Raw genomic sequence first — 20,287 nt, 5'->3', positions numbered from 1 at the left:
AAAAGGCACTGATTTGAGTTCTTGGCTCTGAGGAAGTTGAAGGTTTTCACAGAAGTAGAAAGACCTCTTTGGGGATTGTTGGAAGGGTTGTTGACACCAACACAAGCCCATGTAAAAAGCCTGACATGTGGAGCATCTTTCCTCAGTGAAGCAGCAGAAGCTGAGGCAGTGCCAACTTCTCGGGTCCTCCATCTGTGCAGAGAATACCAAGACTTTCCATCCAATTCAAGTTGTATTTGGCATTGAAATGTGCACCATCTTACAGATATCAATGGCCTAAATGGTTTCCAAAGAGAGCTCACCAAAAAGAAATATTTCAAAGGACAAAATCAGGAGCTGGCAGCACTGACAAACTAAAGATTTTCCCCAGGGACATGCTTGAGCAAGATGGTGCATAGTGTGTAGTCCCCTAAGGCCCTTCCATGGCTTTCAGGGGTTCACAGACCACAGGATAAGACCCTTGCACTACTCTTTGCAACAGCCCCTTTTCTCTTTGGTATTGGGCCTAACGGGAGAGATTTACTGCTTCCAGCACTCGAAGTGAAAAACAGCACCCAGAATGATAGTGTCATGTAGTGCCTCCTCCAACCGCACTGCAGTCATTCAAGCTGGAAACCTTTCCAATCCAGTGTCTCCAGACTCCTCTTAATTAAGTGGATAGCTTTCTTCTCTACTCTCAGATTGTATCTGTCACTCATTCTCATTCAGCAAATATTTATGAAGCACTCATTAGTGACTGCATTAGGCACTGTGCTATGTAGGGGAAATACAGCAGTGAACAAAACAGACATCACCTTGTTTCAAAAGCAATATAATTCCAGCACAAAATATTTACAAAGAAAAACAACTAGTACTTAAATTAGACACCCCTTCTTAATCTGGTTTTCTTCTATAGTACCATCAAAGTGAATTGCAAAAAGCAGCTTAGTAAACATATATGTTAAGTTAATCAGTCAACCAAATTAAATACTGGTTTTGCATGAAACTCAAACCAATAAAGTTGAGAATTTGGAATAGTTGTTTTGTTTTCAATTTAAAAATTCAGTCCTTGTATTAATTTGACAAGTATGTGTGTGTGTGTCTGTGTGTTTTAAATTCTAAATTGTGGATACCTTTTGTGCTTTAGTTGAGTTTGGGATTCATCAGAATATTTGGAGAAGACTGCCTTTTTCCAGAAGTTTTTTACTTCACTGATTTCTGTGCTCACAAATTTTTCCATGCAAATTCTAAGGTTTTAGCTATTAGCTTCTTCTTTCACAAGTAGCTATCAAGGTAGCAGCACGCTAATGCATTTCTGTGCACTAACCAGAGAATGGTGTAGGACAGCTTAACACTGAACGGAAGCTGATCTCTTAGGCTACCTTTTTCATTCCAGTTCTTTGTTTATCTTCTTGATAGGGTAAAATCATTCCAGTATTAGTCATTTACCTGGTAAAATGTGTGATATCTCAACCTCCAAATAAAAATAAGATCTTCAACATGAAATTACAGGCAAAGTAAGGTCAAGGATCCACAAAAAAAAAATTTATCTTTAAAAAAACAAAAATTTATTATCTTTAACAAAACACCTACATGTTCGGGAGAAGGGAAAAAAATGTGTTCTCTCTAAAGATTTGCTTCCCTGTGAAAAATTTTTCCACAGAGAGAACAAAATAGAAGTACCATATGAGCATTTCTCTTAATGGCCTACGTTTATAGTCTATTTATTTGGCCGGTCAAGCAGAGAGTTTATAAAATATTTGGACAGGAAGTGTCTGAGAACAAGTAAGGGATTATAGTATGTAGATCAGATATAATTTGAGAAGCGCCAAAGCCACTCACCTAAAAATATTTTCCCTATCAATTGCCATATATTGTGCTTAAATTCCCACCATTTGGCATTAAGTCTCTAGTCCTCCCCAAGTAATATGAAAAAGAAATCTTAAAAAAAAGAAATTTTATCTAGAAGTGTTTAACCTGTTAATTGGTGACCCCTTGACACAGGTGTGGGAATTAGTTTGAGACTTTCTTAGTCTCTTCGGAAACATGAAAACAGAATCCTGAAGGTACACGATGGAAGGAAAGGTAAGCTCTGATGAGGAAAGGTGACCGTGTTCTGGAATACAGGGAAAGTAGACCGAACAGAAGGACCTTATGAAGCTCATGGGTATCTGTGCTTAACTCAGTGGAGGAAAGGAAGCAAAAAGAAACAGGCAATGTAAAGCAGTAAATGAGATCAAGCCTAAGAGTCATGATATATAACTTAAATAGTTTCAATGCAAGGATTCAATTTTGGATGAAGTCGCTTCATTCCTGTATTAGTCAGCTACTGCTACAATAATACTATATAACAAATCACTCTGAGACCCAGTGACTTATAATAATAAGCCAGTTAGCTTGGGTTTGTCTGATCTAGGCTGGTCTTAGCTGGGCTCTGCTAAGCTTACCTCTAAGCTGCAAAGAGGCCCAAGTGTGATCCACATGTCTCTTATCCTCCTTTGACCTGTAACTACTTGATGTCTGTCCTTACAGCAAAATGCAGGATTCTGAGAGTAAGCAAAACCAGTAAGGCACATTTTAAGCCTCTGCTCCTGCCATGCTTGCTAACATCCCATTAGCCAAAGAAAACCATATGGTCAAGCCCAAGGACAAGGAGTAAGACTCTTCTGCTTACTGCAAAGCCATGACAAAGCTGTGGATGTGATATCGTTTTAGGGAGGGAGCAAGTTGAGATCAACAACTCAATCTACCACAACTGCTCTAGACTTTAGTTTATACTGTTTTATGATGACGAAGTTGGCTTAGGAAAATGGTTCTCAAACACTGGTCTAGTGACCATCTGTATAAGAGTCACTTGGGAAAACATCTGAAATATTGGATTCCCAGAGTTGAGTGAGGGCCTAAAAGTCATATTTGTCTACTGCCCCTTCCAGGTGATTCTGATGCACAACCATGGGCTAGATGTTCTCTGAGACCATTTATAATTTTTTAAGTTAATGACCAATTCAGCCAACCATGGAGTTTATGCAGGACTTTCCTAGGTGCAAAGGTAGAGTGGCCAACGAGCTGTAAAGGTGATGTTGACTACCTGAAAATGCCACAGATATAATCCACAAGCCCCAGAGTCCTCCCCTCCTACATGCTCCACTCTAGAAATGCCCCCAGTAAGTGAGGCAAACCGTGCTTCCATTTTTAAACATCAACAACTGCTCTCCCCTTCTCGCCATGATATAAGTCAGGTTTTCCTGCCCACCTCCCATCCCCAAAGCAAATTCCTTGGCTGCCTCAGGGTCCTCTCTTGCATTCAATGTTATATCTAGACAACAATGGGCATCCTTGCAATGTTTTTTAGTCACCTGCCTACAAAGAGACTTGTCCATTAAGCTAGGTAATATTAAAATTCTCATTTCATGAATTCTCATATTTTTCAGTCAGAAGGCAGGCTAAAGAGGAAGCATCCAAATTAAGATGAGAGGTATAAGAGAGCTGCTTTTCCTGGGTCTTGGAAAAAGATAAATGTAGAAATGAATTTCTCCTCTAATTATTCATTCCTGTTTATATATTCTTTAATGATATGTTTCTATGGTTACCAGCGTTGTTAAACGCTGCCTGTGTTTCATTTTGCTTTGATGCTATTTGAGGTAGTGTGCCAGGAGGCGAGGTTCACTTTTAAATGAAAGATATAATTGAGGCATCTATTCGATACAAGGTTGAGTGTTCCCAGAAAGGAGATAGTGACCGTGACATTATTTTCCGTTTGTACAGTTTTGTGTGGTTTTTCTATGGATGGTCTGTGAGAGTCTCAGGCATTGGGAAGGAAGGAAGAAAGGAAGGAAATGGAGGAAGAAGAGAGGGAGGGAGGGAGGGAGGGAGAAAGGAACCTGAACCATGCACATGTTAAATCCACACGTACGTATCAGTGCGGGTATACGTATTTGGTGGCACTGATTTGGCCAGACCGTCAAGTGGGTGAGGCTGCGTCTCCCTGCCCCCACCTCCCTCCTCACCGCACTGTCCCTCTTCCTCAGTCCCACACAACCATGGCAAGAGCCAAAGCTGTCTTTGAAAAATGAGTCGAACATTCAGTTACTTCCCCTCAGTGTGAATTCTAGTCCGAGTGCCACCTTTTCGGAGGTTGTCTGCCTTCAGAGCCCTAATTGTCACTGAGAAATAAACAGATCTGTCTCCTGCTAAAACAGTGTCAGACATCCAGGTCAGGGAAGAATTGGGGGACGGTGCCTCAGAATGTGCCCTGCAGGGGGCAGCACACTTCACTCGGGCCTCAGCCCTACCGGCTGTAAGAGTGGCGTCACCGCAGGCAAGAAAATTAATCCTCACCCACTCCTGAGAAATAGCTACTTAATACTCTTCTTCAGAAATATATATATATTTTTTTCATGGTGCTGGTTCAGTTTTGCAGTAATAACCATAGGTGATTATTAAATAGAGTCAGCTTTTCCTTTTCTTTTTTTCCCCTTCCTAAAAAGCTTTTTGGGTTTCCGACAGTTCTCAAGGGAGAAAAAAAAAAGTTACTTCTAAATTTCTTTTTCTTTTTTTCTCATTTGAAAATGATGTGGGTTTCCGAGATCTAAGGCAATCCGAGCCTTCTTTTACTTCAACAAATTTAGGTCTAGCCACTTGACTCCCAGAAGTCCTGTGGCTATTCTGCTAGGTTGCCATGAGGTTATTTTGTTCACATAGAGGCTTGCCTTCCAGTTTAAATTTGTGAACTTGTTGATTCCTTCTTTGTTTTTGTTTGCATCCGAAAATCAAAAATTGTTACGAGCAAAACCAAATTTAGAGAGGTTTATGGTTATCTTTTATATTTCCCATAGATTTTTTATGGGTTATTGATTTACAACCTTGCAGAGAAATTGAGGTCACTTTTTTTTTTAGCAGTTGGAGATGTGGAATAACTATTCCATGAAATCATGAAATATTTTAAGCTGTGTGCACCCAGGTATAAGATAATCAGTAAAGCTCAAAGCTTTTAATGTTTTTATTTATATTCAGCCATTCTTTCAGTGGTATTGCACACCAATTAAAAATCAATTCTCCTCTTTTCTTGAAGTCATACGATTGTATTTTCCTCACTAATTTTTTAAGATTGCCTACCCTTCCTGTGCCATAGTTCCTGGTGGAATCACTTCTTTTTCATAATCTCCCCTCTTCCAAATAATGAGACCTTGGCATTTTAAATATCAACTTCTAACATGCAGTATGGTTAACTTTTTTTCAGGATCATAAAGTAACTGTTAACCTAACCTATTTTTATCCAAGAAAGTACAGGTGCTATTTTATATGGCACGGTCTAAACTAGGACTCAGCAACGTACAAAAGACAGTAATAAACCTCCAGAAGACTTTGGGAGGACTATTTCAAGCCCAAACCTAAAGGGATGGAAAACATCATAATTAGCATGGAAAGTCTTCATTTTATTTATTCTTTATCAGGTGGAGGTGGGCCTGCTTTAACATTCACATATAAGACACAAATCAGAGATAAAACTAGAGACTCGACAGATAACCTGGAAGTAGCGTGGCAGGTCTCTTGAAGACAGCATTTCATTTCATTTCGTATCACTTGAAGTTGTCATGTGTTTTTGTTGTCACAGAGTGTATGTGCATGTGTGCGTGCATGTGTATGTATACACTTTTTTATATACACACTCTGACAAGCCTGTTACATTTCTCAGTAGCAATTATCCCCCTTCTGAGACATCTTGATGACGGGAAGGTATTTATAGGGGGACATTTGCCCCATAATATCATTCTCCTGTAACCCGTTGCCTTCTAAAATACAAAGTCCTCGGTAAGGAGCTACAGCCCAGAAAAGATTAATTAAAGGCAAATGAAAGACATAGGAAGAAAAAGAAGAGGTATCTGGTGTCTAGGCAAGATTGAAACTTGAGGGAGAAAAGAAATTCCGGGGAGGTAGGTGTACACCAAGGACAAACTTTGAGTAATGGACTCTAGCACTATAGGCACATTTCTACACAGCACAGTAGCCCCTTTCACTGGCTTCCAGATAGATCAACACCCCTCTTTGGTCTGCGCACCACCAGGGCCATGGAGCTACTTGCTTCCAAAATGACCAGTTCTCTCGCTGGAAGGCTCTATCTATTAGAACTTTTTTCCTCCTGCTAAGGATTCTTATATTTGTAATCCCGTCTTAGGGCTGAACAGGGCTATCGACCTCATTTATGAGTCCGCGTGGCATAAATGGCTCAGAGGACAAGGCTCCGACTGATATAAAACTGACTTGAATCCCAGCTCGGTCACTAAGCAGCCATGAGACCTCCTACATCTTGTAATAGATAAAGACTGAGGTTTTCTCATTTGTTAAGTGGGATAATAATGCTTGTTTTCCAGTGTTGCCTTAACAAATAAACAAAATAATATATCTATAGCACTTTGCCAATGCACAGTGAACACATTTAATTAATTAATGAGTTTTCCAGATTTATCAGTAAATTATCAACAAAACCTACACAGGCAGAGTACAAGCGCAGGTTCCTCTCTGGTAACAGTTAGTCCGTACAACCTAAGTCTTGTCTCCAAATTAAACATCCTTGGACTCTTTCAACCTCTTCTCCAATACACACTTTTTTCAAGGGCACCTTGAGTTTTCCACTCAAAGTCATCTTACGTAGTAACCCAAGAGATAAGACAAACTCTTGGTGGAAAAAACAGTACAAGTCTGGGAACCCAGTTACCGAGTTCTTGTCCCAATCTTACCATTAAATCTACTGTGTGTACCAGCAAGCCACACCCAATCTAAAAGCACCAGTCAAGAAATACAATCAGAAATAACATACTTACCATTAAGGAAAGGAATACCTACTTTTGTAAAACTAAATGAAGCATAGAGATGAAATGTACAATGACAAAAAAGGGTTCAAACTGCGTTGACATTTACCACTGAACACAGAGGCTAAAGCTCATTAGCAATACCCAGTTGTGCTTATGAAATAATTACCAGTAAAGCAGCTACGTATTCCTGTGATACCTTTTGGTGATTCATTTTAAGTCATCAAGAATGAAAGCTCTGTGGGATCCTAAAGAGTCTGGAGGCTGCTGAAACCCAGACTTGTAGTTCTGAGTTTCTATCTGTTGGTGTTTCTCTAATGTGCAAGCATAAAATTATTCAGGGTCTTTAGAACAAGAACACACTTTAAATTCTATTTATAAATTATATGTGCTTTGCCATTAAATAAGCTAGACCAACCCAAGCACATTATTAACTTCCCCTATCAAGGAGCCTTTCATTTAATTTTTGTAAATATTTCTCTTTGAGACAGGCATGCTAAATGATAGCATATCCTAAATCTAATGAGCAGCCAGTGGACAAAACAGTCTTATTGTGGCCAGTAGGTGTGAAGGATGAATATTCTGTTTTGTGTTAGGATTACTGTAATGAGGGGATCTTGACCTGGTTTAGTTTTGATGTGGCCTATTTGTTTCTTTTTTAGCATTAAAGTCAAATTTTTCTTGTCTTTGAAGACAGGGATAAGATAATCATGGAAAAAGAAAGAGGAAAGTAATATTTGATATTATACAATTTAATTACGATAAAAATTCAGTGTAAGACAAAGTACTGGCTTAGAAGACTTGTGTTCTTGTCTTGCTTCTGTCTCTTAATTTTCTGACCTCATGTGACTCACCAGAACTAACAAGTCTCATTTCCTTGGTAACAGTTGAGTGATTTTAAAATAATACCTGAGCCCCCTTCCATCTCTTTAGTTCCATGCTGAAGGGACATGGAAATAAAATTGTGCTACAAAATATAAATGATTAAAAATTAATACAGAGTAAATTTGGGGCATTAAATGCTGAAGTTATTCAGCTAATGGAAGTATATAATCACAACCTTAACCCTAATCCTAATCAGACTGGATAGTGAACCCTGGAGTGCACGTGCGCACGCGCGCAGACACAGACACACACACACACACACACACACACACACACACAAAATATATGGACACACACACACATGTATATGTTCCAAAATTCTATAGCACTCACATACACTGCAAAACTAAGGTAAATTAAATACTTTAGAATTTAAAATGGTATTTACCATGACTGTTTTTAAACAGGATAGGTTGCAAAGTAAAGAACTCAAAATAGCTATTAAAAATTTGCTTACCTTGGTACAAGTAACCTGTCTGTACAATATTTGGTTAATTTCCAGAAAATGCAAGTAAAAATTAAATATCTTGATTTAAACTGCATGGAGATATTTATAATTTTCACACCACTGGGCTAATAAATGTAATGGCACAGCTGACAAATCTTTCCTTATATTAGAAAAATACAGAACTTATAGTGAAGGTTGCTTAATAAAAGAACTCTGGTAAATCCAAGGCAATATTTCAGCATTAAAATGTCGATCATGAAGGCAGGGGCAAACAATCAATTATTACATATTTTATTCTGACATATTATATTAATAAAATCATCGTTAAAATGTCAATCTTGGCTATTGCATAAATGATATTATGAAGAGGTTTATAAGTAAGTCTCAGGTATGGTCTGCTCTTTAGGGAAATCTGCTCATTAGGTTGAATCTAAATTTCAAAGAAAACTGAAATCTTTCAAATTAAATCCCGATATGTTTAAAAGGATCAAAATTGGAAAATATTGCTCAAATTTTTTATTTTTCCATTTTCTAGAAAATTCTAATCATCATTCAAAATTTATCATTAATGATAAAGAGCCATATTGACCACTAAGGACTAAAGGTTCCCATCTCAACCATTTATCGGTTGAAAGTATAGCAGTGCTTCCTTTGAATGTAATAATGTTAACTCTGAAGATAAAACAATACAATCATAATATTCATCCAATAGTACTACTCACTTAGATGAACTTTAGGAGGATTAAAAGCATTTATCACACTGCTAAATGGGAAGTTATTTTATTTTAAAATACCATCTTTTTCTTTATTTTTTAAAATAATACATAAAGCTTAGTGGGGAAAAATGGATTATGGGGAAGATTCCAATTTTCCCTTATTATTGTTTATGTATTAAGGTAGACTAACTGCTACAATAACTCCAAAATATCAGTAAGTTAAAACAATAAAGGCTGATTTCTCACTCACACTGCAGTCCAATGTGGGTGTTGCTGGTTGGTCCTCCTCCAGTCAGCAACAGGAGAACCCATATTCCTTCCATCCTGTAGCTACGCCTTCCTCCATGTCCTGGGAGTCCTCCCTCTTTAGGCAGCTGATAAGGAAAGAAAATAAGAGATCACACTAGGGGAGGTTTTATGTGCTAACCCTGGGAAGAACATCATTCCTGCCTACATTCCACTGGCCCACATGGCCACACCTAACTGCAAGGGAACATGCCCAACCAAGTGCCCAGGACACACAGACAGACGTGTTCTAAAATCCTACAGCACTCATGTGCACCGCACAACTAAAGTAAATGAAATACTTTAGAGTTTAAAATAATATTTATTATGACTGCTTTTAAATAGGAGGGTAAAACCCAGGAGGTAAAGCCCTAATTTTCAAAAGAGAAAGTGAAATACAATATTTGAGACTCTAATTTTAAATTCTATAGAATTAAAAAGCCATTAATCCTTAGAAAAGTCACTTCTGCCTCTCCAAGTCATTTAAGTCATCTCCAATTCAACGAATTGAGCTGGAAAATTCCCAAGGTTCTTTCCAGATCTAATCTTGTAAGTGAAGCAATTTACTGCAATTATGGTCAACCCTGATATTGGGAGCATTAAAGGAATAATTTGATAATAATCTGTAATAATTTTATCACATTTTCTAATTAGTTGTGACAGGAATTCTACTCACTGAACCACCAACACTGGACACACAGTTTAAAGGTCACAATTTATCCAAAGCCTCCAGCAAAAAGATAAGGAAAAAAATGTCATAATCCTATCATCCTGAAAATGTTTGAGGTTTATGGTTACTGCAAGATTTATCCTGGGCACTTTGACTGCTCTTAAAAATTTACCAGGAAGAACCACCCACCTTAGGTTTAGAAGAGGAAGATAAATCTGATTTTTTTTCTCTTTTGCTAGTCATCTTTTCCCTGTACTTTGATTGCTTCCCTTTACTCTTGATCCTCTCACCTGTCTCTCCCACACATAGTCTTTCTTGTTACATAGTTATCCTGGGAAGTTGATTTCTGAGGGAGCAAAGGGTTCTTTTGATTAGCTAAAGTATAAGGAGAAATTATTATGTTACTGTCTGCAGAGGAAATGAGTTTCCCACATACACTCTTGGTTCATGTAACAATAAGCTTTAAAACGTGATAAACATGAGGAAAATAATAGAGAGTTATTAGGACCCCCAAATGCAAACACCTAATTTCAAAGTTTATGTTTGTGTAGCAGCAAAGAAAGCATAATTAATAACAGTGTACGCTTAACAACAGGACACGTGGACTGATTGTTTTCCCCATTCTCTGCACACGTGCAACATTTATTGACACCAGAGAAATGTCATGCACTGGGAAAGAACGCCTCAACTGCAGAAAATTTTTGTCAAATTGAAAACTATCATTTGAAACTTTCGTTTTTAGCATGGCTTACTTGTTACAAGCTGCAATTTCTCATCTGGACACTTAATTTATTTTCAAAATCAAGGAAAATCTTTGATGAAGAAAGGGAAATTAAAATTTTTATTTTAACGTCTCTGATTATTACAAAACATTCCAGCTTTTAAAATCTTTATATTTTAAAATTTCAATCTGTGTATATTGGACTCTTCATGAAAGACAAGCCCAATTCTAAATTATCAAATTATTACCATCACAAGATGAAAACCTGATATTTTGTTGTCCGGCCAAAAGCAGTCCAAAATTCCCACTATTTTAAATAATAAATATTATAACATTTATAATTATAATGTAATAAATATTTTAAAGCTAATTTTTTCTAAATCGATTCACTAATGAGTTATTCAATAATGTACCAGAAATATTTAAATATACATGAATATATATACTTATTTATTTATAATATTACTCCTTTCCTTTATAAGAGCAATGTGAGACAGGTTCAAAGTCTCAAGATTGTCTATCTCTAGAAAAACAAAAATATTAATATATTAAAACATAGCGAGGATGTGTCAGGATCTGGAGCAAAGATAATCTGTATTTTCACGTCTACTCTATGTTGCAGTATTTCTTCTTGGGGCTGTAACAATTTCCTTTGAGAAGGTATCTTCAGTGGAGAATCCAATCCCTATTCTTGTATACACACTCTGCTTACTCACCTACTTCCTTAATCATCTTCAGGATTGAGGGCAGAAGCCACAGAAGAACCCCATTTCTATTGGCTCTGAGTGGGAAGAGAGGGAGGCCATGCTCCAGCACATACCCTCCTCAGCGGAGAGCCCCGTGGAAGCCTGGATGCCACGCCTTCAGCATCAAGCCAAGAGCACAATGTCGTAAACGAGCAAATCAGGCTGCCACACAAAGCCCACACTTTTGCCACATGCAAAAAAGCTGATGTAGGCTCTTGGGCATCAGTCTTTCTGCCCTGCTGTGAGGTGGCTTAGCAAAGTGATCCTGCCAGCAGTCACTTATGCTGCCAGCAGCTGTAAAAGAAATGGGATAGAGAGACTGTTTTTCTTCTGTCCTGGCCTTACTGGGATACCCTTAATATCTTTCTGGAAGCAAACTAGAGGGTTAAATAACTTCACTGAAGTTTTTGATCCAGAATTTAAGGCAAAATACCCTTCCCCAAGATATTCAGAGAGACCATCAGAAAAGTTATTATTTTTTAATGGAGATACCAGGATTGAACCTAGGATCTACCACTGAAATATGACCCACCTGAGATATGACCCACCTGCCCCCTATTTGAGTGTTAGGAAGTATTATGGGTTGAATCATGTTCCCCTAAAAAATTTATAGGCTGAAGTCCTAATCCCAAGATGCAGATTGTGATTGTATTTGCAAATAGAGTTTTTAAAGAGGTAATTAAGGTAAAATTGAGGTCTTTAAGTGAGACTCAATCCAATATGACTGGTATCCTTATAAGAGGAGAGTAGAATACAGACACACACAGAGGAAACACCTTGCAAAGACACAGGAGATCTACAAGCTAAAGAGAGAGGTCTAAGAAGAAATCAACCCTGCAGATACCTCTGGAACTATGAGAAAATTAATTCCTGTTATTTAAGCCACTCAGTCTGTGATACTTTCATATGGCAACCCTAGCAAACTAATACAAGAACTAACAGCTTACAAAAGGCAGTAAAGTAAGATTGTGACCTTAGAACCAAGGTCCAGAGCAGCTTCCTTCTTCGGTCCCTCACTCAACACACATCCAGGTATGACTATTTACTCTTTTGGTCTGGACAGGCCATCCCAGAATTCGTTCCAGCAATGAACATATGTAAGCACCAAGCTGGAAAAAATATTCCATGTCATATAAAGGATCTTTATTTTTGCTGGAAGACTGGAACCTGGTACCTAAATAGCTTAAGTTCTTAATTCACATCTCTGAATGCCAGACCTGCTGCATGCATCGTCCTTGTTCATCCTTCCAAATAGCACCCGGCACTCAGCATCAAGCCCAGCTGCACACTCACAACCATCGCTGCATAACCCATCACTACCTCTAGCTAAGTGCTGGCTCTGACTTTGGTGTCAAAATTGTACGCTTTGTTCCCCCTCTGGTTCCTCACACCTGCAAAGGACACTGTTGTGGGCAGTGTAAGTTCTTTCCCTCAGCCATCAGAAATTTGTCCCTCAACAAGTTTAAATTAGAAATTAGAAAATGGATCATGAGCCATCAAAGTCACTGAGGAATGAAGTAAGTAATCAACAAGTTAAATCAGCCTTCCAGTTTAAAATCAACTCCTTACGGCTTTTAATATTAGTTTAAAACTTCTTTCCAAAATACCTTGCCAGTAATAATATAAATTGCTGTGTGTTAAATGATGTTTTTCTTTGTTGGAAAGTTCAAATCTATTATTTTTTCTTATTGGTTATTGGCACTCAGTTGTCTGTGAAAAAATGTATTCCTATAAATAAATATGGATTTTTATAATATGCTATTTTCAGAAAAATGAGATGACTATAGATAGTAGACACTTCCACTTTTTATCCAATGTTCAACCCTCGTTAGAAGGAAACGTTGTAGAAAGGAATAAATTCCTTTTAAAATTTCACATAAATTTCCTTTTGGTCTGTTTCAAATACTAATGGACCAAGTTAAAACAGGAAGCTCAGAGTGACAGCAGGCTTTATCAAGTAAGATACTGTAGATGAGCAAAGAAAATTTAAAGAAATTCTTAAATAGCTGAATTCATCCCAAATGGCTCTTGTGATCTGGAGGAAAAGGAAGTTTTGCTGGGAGGAAGTTGAGAAACAATTTTTTTTTTTAATACCTAAAGGCTTTGCCAGGTATTGGAAGAAAGAAAATATATAGTTTGTCTAGTTAGCCATGTTATTTATAGATAATACTTACAATCTAGATATTTCAACTAGTTTTTTAAAGTACAAATTGCTCTACAGTGTTTGTTCATAAGGTAATTATGTTAGACTTAAGAATTCGAATTTTAAAATCAAGTTAAAAATGACAACTCAGGAAATAGAATTTTTATTTTTACCTTCAAGCAAGCTCAGTTTAGAGGTGTCTGCTTACAAACTTTTCCTCCTTTAATTGGTTTTCTTAATATGAAATAGGATTTCCAGAACTAATTAAAATTTTATTCTAATGAATAGTCAAGACCAAAATATGTTATCTTTGCAGTGCAGTATATAGATTTTTAAGTCATCCATAAAGGTAATTATATTTTTTTACATTCTTAAAAAGTCATGTATTGTTATTGATGCCAAATTGGTTGTTTGCTTCCTCTCAGGCCATGATTGAAGAAGCCATCACCAGAACGGAATCTTTCTCGGTTATGTACACACCATTTGCAACAAAAATCAGAGCTGATAAAATAGAAAAAGTAAAAGAGGTTTTCACAAAAACTCATCCTGCATATGTGGACTATATCTACACAGGTAAGACTCAATGCCTTCAAGGTATCAGCTGACACTCCATTTCCATAAAAACCAATATAGGCCATTTCTGGAGGTTTTGTCTATTATTTCAGTTTCAGGGATACACTGTTTTAATCTGATGAGTCGAACTGGGAAGTTATTTTAAGGTTTTCTATAGGGCAAGCCCTACAGGTCTAGCACAATATTCCTTGTGCCATCGTGTTTCTTTTTTTAAGAGGAGAGGTAAAAAAAACCTAGAAATTCTAAGATTATAAAACATGAAGGAATAACCTGTGGTAAAATGTCACCTTTCCCCATATCCTTCATCAGTAAACTAGGTGACTATAGCAGTTTCCTGAAGATGGATTTCTTTTCCCTCCAGTGCCTGCTCTTTCTACTTTCCTTCTTCCATCTATCTCACACCTTAAACCTCCCTCTTCTTTTATGTTCTTGGGGCCCTGGTATCCAAATGGGATCTGGATAGCCAAGTGTACATAGAGAACACAACACTGGTATCGTCCTTTTTCCCTCTTTCTGTCTTTGGAAGCCACTTGCTTTTTTTCATTCATTCCAGAATACTTTTTACTATCTACTATATCTACTACTATAATACAATGGTTATTCTGAGACAAGGATTTCCTTATACTAACTTAAGAGCCAATCAACAATGACTACCATGTTAAGCAAAATCTCGAAATGCACATGCTTATTACCACATCCTCCTATTAAGACCCCTTCATTTCTTTTGTCAGGGTTTTGGGGCCAGATCACTGAATTGTATGATTAATAATACATTCCATTAGTGATAACTTTTAAGATGCCAGGCAATCGACATTTATTATATCTCCTGTTACTCCCATAACTTTTGAAGTGAGTAAGATGATTCTCATTTAGAAGCAAGAAAATAGCAACCAGAGAAAATAAACAGCTTTTCCAAAGATACACAGGAAATCAACAAATCAGTGGCAGCAAGTCTTGAATTTGAACCCATGTCCTTGCATCGAGCTACACTATTTCCTTCTGATAGAAGCAGAGATGTGACAGAAGTATTAAATTTAAGTCCTATAGAGTCTTTATTTTTTCCACAATGCCTCAAGCTCTTCAAAGCAAAGATATTAAAGATAATCAAGTGATGACTGAATAGTGAATCCCTAAGAAACAATGAAAATCTGAAGGCAGAAAAAGTGAAGAGAAGAAAGCACATGCATCCTGTGATGACCACTGAGGCTAATTTACTTAGTTGGAGCATTTTGTAAGGAAGTAGATAAAAATGTTTCCCAACTCAGATTTTTTTTGCTAATTGTTACAGATCACTTATCATTTTATCATGCTTATCTTCAGGATTTTTTTGGGGGGGAGTGGCATAACAGCACACAAAAATTATGTCTATCTAGTGTCATGGAAAATTAATCAGATTCAGCTCTTTCCTTATCTACTGTCAGATACATTGGTAATGAAGAGATTCATTGAGGAGATCACCAGTTTCCCAATTCCTCTACTGGTAGAATCAAGTTTAGTTATATTTAACCTACTTCACAGAGAAGTCGTGAAGATTAATCAATACTTAGGAAGCACTGTTTCCAGTGAGGGTTTAAAAACAATAATAACAGTAACGAGTCAGATTCGTGTCTCATGTAACTCCATCAAACCTGTCATCAAGATGAGTTATGATCCATTGGCAAGATGATTCATGCTAAAGGATCTTATACGTTGGAAGAGAAGATAATTATAAGTTACTAATAATTGTTTCTGTTATTTAAGAATTACTGGAGTGTGACAATGTTACATGAAAAGGGAGAGAGGAAAGACACAGCTTCTGAAGGAGAACGGGAGGTAGAGAAGGCAATCTAGAATTTCACATTTCAGTAGGACTGGTTAGGTTCTTTGCTCTGTAGAATGGGTACTTTGCGCTAACAGGCCATTGCATTGATGACATTATTTGCCTCTGTTGCAAATGATTAAAGGGTCTCTTTCCAAAGCCACTGCTGGAATGATGGTGAAACTACTGTTATTAACTGTATGTGCAAATCTTAGTGGTATGGTTTCCTTTCCCCCCAGGCAATTCCAAGGTGAGGAAGGGGGCAAGTCAAATGTGGTCTTTAGCTTCAGGATATTTCTCACAGGACATACAGACTGGTGATTAGGGCGGGCATCAGTAGACAAAAGTAGCTAGAATGTAAGTCACACGAGGAGAGATAAGGCCTAGAAGAGTGACCTTGTTTCGTTGGCATGACCCCAAACCTAAGATTCTTCTTTTACCTGCCTTGTAGATAGAATTTAAGAAGCTTCTAGGCTGCCAAAAATTTATTGACTTATTTATTTCAACAAACAGTCATGCACAGGGTGCCTGGACAATCACACAAGGAATGTGTGCAAACATGAGACTTTTTTTAACCTACCCATATTCAACTTTGGTCTGCCCAGAGCCCAAAATATATTCTATTCCACCCCAGAGGATTTGACTCAATCCCATCCAGTCATTTCTAAAATTTAGTCTGCCTTCAGTTACTATCTAATCAAATTCACCAGCTTTTTACCCCTTTCCACACAGGATTTTCTTCTCCCCCTTGCCTTGTTTCAACTTTCAGAGCTCAAGCATACCCACTGATCCCATGGTTAGTGCCGCTTGAGACAGCTCTGTCAGGCTGAGCAGAATCTGATGGGCTCCTTTATCTAACACATGAGGGGACCCAAGGGGACCCGCAAGAGTTCCCCATGCTTCCTCTTGGCTGTAGATTCTTCTTAAATGTGTAAGAACCACCCCAACCATACAAGCTGACCCAAACTAGAGCCACTCTCTGGGAGTCCCTCCCTGCCAGAGTGCTGGCTTGTGAATCCAATCACCTTCTGGATCTTACTCTAGAAATCCCCTCTGCTCCACTGGAGACTGGAAGTGGTTTTAACCCTCTCTCCAACTTGCTGTTATTCTGCCATTTCTCCTCTCCTTTCTCCACGCTCCAGAATCCAAGATCCTCAGGTCAAGAAGAGAATGTACAATGGAGATGGATAGTCTATTCATCTGTTCATCGATTATTTATTGACCACATATATTCCAGGCACTATACTAGGTAGTGCTAGAATATACCTGCTTCTAAGAAAGAATATGACCTTAGTAATTTGTATTTCAGGATGGAAACTGGATTATGTATTTCCTCTCTTATAGAGAATATTTCAATTAAAACCTAAGCTCTAATTGTGGAATGGAAGGCTTATTCTAATTAAAAGAATGATGGAGGAGGAAACAGTTTGGGGGTACAAGAAAGCCTCTGAAAGTGGCAAAGACTAGCTAATTGTTTACCAAACTATTTTCTTTTCCCCCAGTGCATGTAATTAGAATACACTGCCAGCTTCCTTTACAGTTAGATGAAGCTCATGACTCAGTAATGGCCAATGAGATGTGGACAGAAATAACATATGCCATTCCCAGGCCTAGCCCATAAACCTCTACCATGAAGAACTCTCCCTAGCCAATGACTGAGTGGGTAGGACCATGGAACTAAAGAAGCTACAAGACAAAAGAAGCTTGGATCCCTAAATGACCATGTGGAAGGCAACCCACTGAATACCAATATGAACAAAAAACCAAAATTCTCTTATTTTAGATCTGAGATTTGGGATTTCTTTGTTAAATCAAGTAGCTTTACTCTAATACACTGCCTTACATCCTAACAAGTAGGCAGTGTCCTACTCCATCTACAATGTACACAATAAATTCATGAGAATTCAGTGGAGGATGGGTAAACACTCCTCCATATGCAGTACAATTCATCCTCAGAAACAGAGTCTGTGTACCTTCTCTTCTACCATCTCATCCTTCCTTGGACAACTACAGGTGGATGGTCTCATATGTGTTTGTACCCACTCACAGAAAGGGGGCACTGTTTCACAAGAGATGCTGATGTCCCATGGGAGACAGAACACAATTGTGTAGTCTTCATTGAAGCAAGAGAAATTAAGGCCGTAAGTAAGAATTACAGAAATCATCTAAACAAACAATCAACAGATGAAAGTCATAAGATCTGTACCTTGAAGATGTTGGATGGAAAGTCTACCTATCAAAGTTCTGCTGGATAAGTAGGTATTATCATTAAAACTTGGAGACTAACACATTTAATTCTTCCAGCAGAGGTTGGCAGACAAACCTCCAGCTCAGAAACTCTGCCCAAATCCAGGTCACCTTCATCAAGCCTTGAGAGTATTGAGTTCATTACTCCTTGGTCACGTGACAATGCCGTGAGCCCAGCAATAGCTGGCAGAGGTGGTGGTGACGAGCAGGAAGAATGTTCACAACAGAGATGCCCCAGGCAGCATATTCTTCCTAGGTAGCCCCTAATTCATGTTCGTCCTTGTCAGGGATTTCCACAGGAAAAACAGATGCAAAGGGAAAAAAACTGTAAAAATAAATTCATTTTGAAATGCATGTAGGTCTAAATATTATAAATGTATTAAATGGACCAAATAAATTCAATGATTTATTATGAGAAAAACCCACTTCACCCTCAGTGGCAGGCACTAGGACCATACTGCCCCTATAACTTCTACAAGACTGATAAGGGAGGGTTAAAATTTCAAATCAAATCGTGAGACAACCAGGCTTATATATCCTCAGGAATTTACTGTGCATTCTTTGCTATTTTGGGGATGTGGTAAGACCCACCAAAATCTTAAAGCCATATTATAATAGAGCTATATTGCATTATGTTTCATGGAGAAAAAATTTTTCTGAATTTTTAGCAGTATAGCTATCCATTTTTCTTATTTAAGGAAAAATCCAGTTTGATTCATGCAGAGTAGTCAGGGTATATAAAACAAATAATAATTCACCAGCTCCAGAATTATGATGTTTTCATTTATAAAGATTTTGCTTGAGATTTTTATTCATATATTCCAATGAAATAATGCAATTCTGTATAGTTCTTATTCTTGCATGGTTGTATTTTAATAATAATAAAGTAATACAATAAGCATATCCTGTCTCCTCTTGATGAAAATATCAAGATTTATTCACTAAATAAATAAATATTCAGTAATGGATCTGTGCTTAGTAATGTTTAATAGAAAAGTTTTCTGGATCAGATATCAATTACTTTAACACTTAGATGGATAGTCATATTTTGTCTTTCCAATGCAATTTAACTCCCAAGAGTAAATATGTATGTTCAGAGGAATAATATATTGTTTTAAAATAGACCTTTAAAATTGCTTTTCACTGAAATTTATAACCTTGTTCTTGTTCAGTCATCATTTACCAGTAAGGATAATACATTCCTATGCTCTCTAAAAACTGAAGTGAAAATCCCTCTTTTTATTCTTTCTTCTTTAAAATATTATAATTTTATCACGAGCAAGAGTTTCCAAGATTAGACTATCTTCCTCTTTCTAACTGACTTTATCAATTGGAAAAGTTTATAGAATTAAAGAGCCTACATTCTCACTATTACTATGAAAGTGTAGAGCCTACATTCTCACTATTATTATGAAAGTGTCCAGCTAGGTCAGTTATAAGGATGATAAATCATCTCCTATCTGTACCACAGAACTTGTTAGAAACAGAGAATCATTCCAAAAGTAAAGAAATGGGGTTACAGTCTCTGTTCTTAAAACATTAAAATGTTGGTCTTCATGGGAAGTGTGGAGCTGTGCTAGCTAATGAAAGTAAACACTCCTCAACAGGCAGTTCACTTGTGCTTTTGCAGTAGCAAGTTACAGCACTGTTTGCCTCTGGTCTCCATCATCTACTGTCTCTTACCCTCTATAACTGCATTTCTCCCAGACATCCCTGGAAGGTGTAATGCATCCTACTTAATATGTTTTCTCACGGGATCTGAGGATAGACAATGCCCCATTTAAAGAAATACCAGTCAGTAATCCAAAAATAAATAAAAGTAACATGCTTTTACTATAGCCTCTCAAGAAAAACCAATGGGTTGGGGAAAGGTGGTGTGGTTGGAATGAGATACATGGCAGAAAACAGATATCAGAGGTATTTTATCCATTTTGCTCAGCAAAACCTTGTAATGCACATGCACACACATGCACACTAAATGGCCACTTTCCTTCTGCTCTCCAAACACACTCCCCAAATTTTTTCCCTCATAAATAGATAGATTAATCCCTTTCCAGTGTCAGTCTTGGTAGCCTTATCAATTTCTCCAGTTCTTATCCATCACCAGTTACCTCAGTATACATAAAAAAGCTCCATAACCATTTAAAGACAAAGAGAGCTCATTTTAGCAGGTAAGGGAGTAGTGAAGTAAATACTTACTCACGTTAAGACATTTTTTCCTGAAACATTTACTTAGGCTGTCTAATCTAGCCACTCTATAATATTAT

General features: G+C 37.5%; 1 protein-coding gene across 1 annotated transcript in view; it reads left to right on the top strand.

The window, feature by feature from the left end:
- Positions 1-20,287, top strand: part of SPATA16 (spermatogenesis associated 16) — a 181,081-nt gene that overhangs the window by 112,901 nt on the left and 47,893 nt on the right. The window contains exon 5 of the mRNA XM_010976277.2: positions 13,828-13,975. Within this exon, the coding sequence (XP_010974579.2) occupies positions 13,828-13,975 (148 nt within the window). The remainder of the gene's footprint in view (positions 1-13,827; positions 13,976-20,287) is intronic.

This window comes from Camelus dromedarius, chromosome 2, assembly GCF_036321535.1.
Source record: "Camelus dromedarius isolate mCamDro1 chromosome 2, mCamDro1.pat, whole genome shotgun sequence".
In the NCBI taxonomy this organism is placed as follows: domain Eukaryota; kingdom Metazoa; phylum Chordata; class Mammalia; order Artiodactyla; family Camelidae; genus Camelus; species Camelus dromedarius.
Note: the sequence above shows the minus strand (reverse complement) of the source record. Positions and strands in the feature narration are given on the sequence as shown.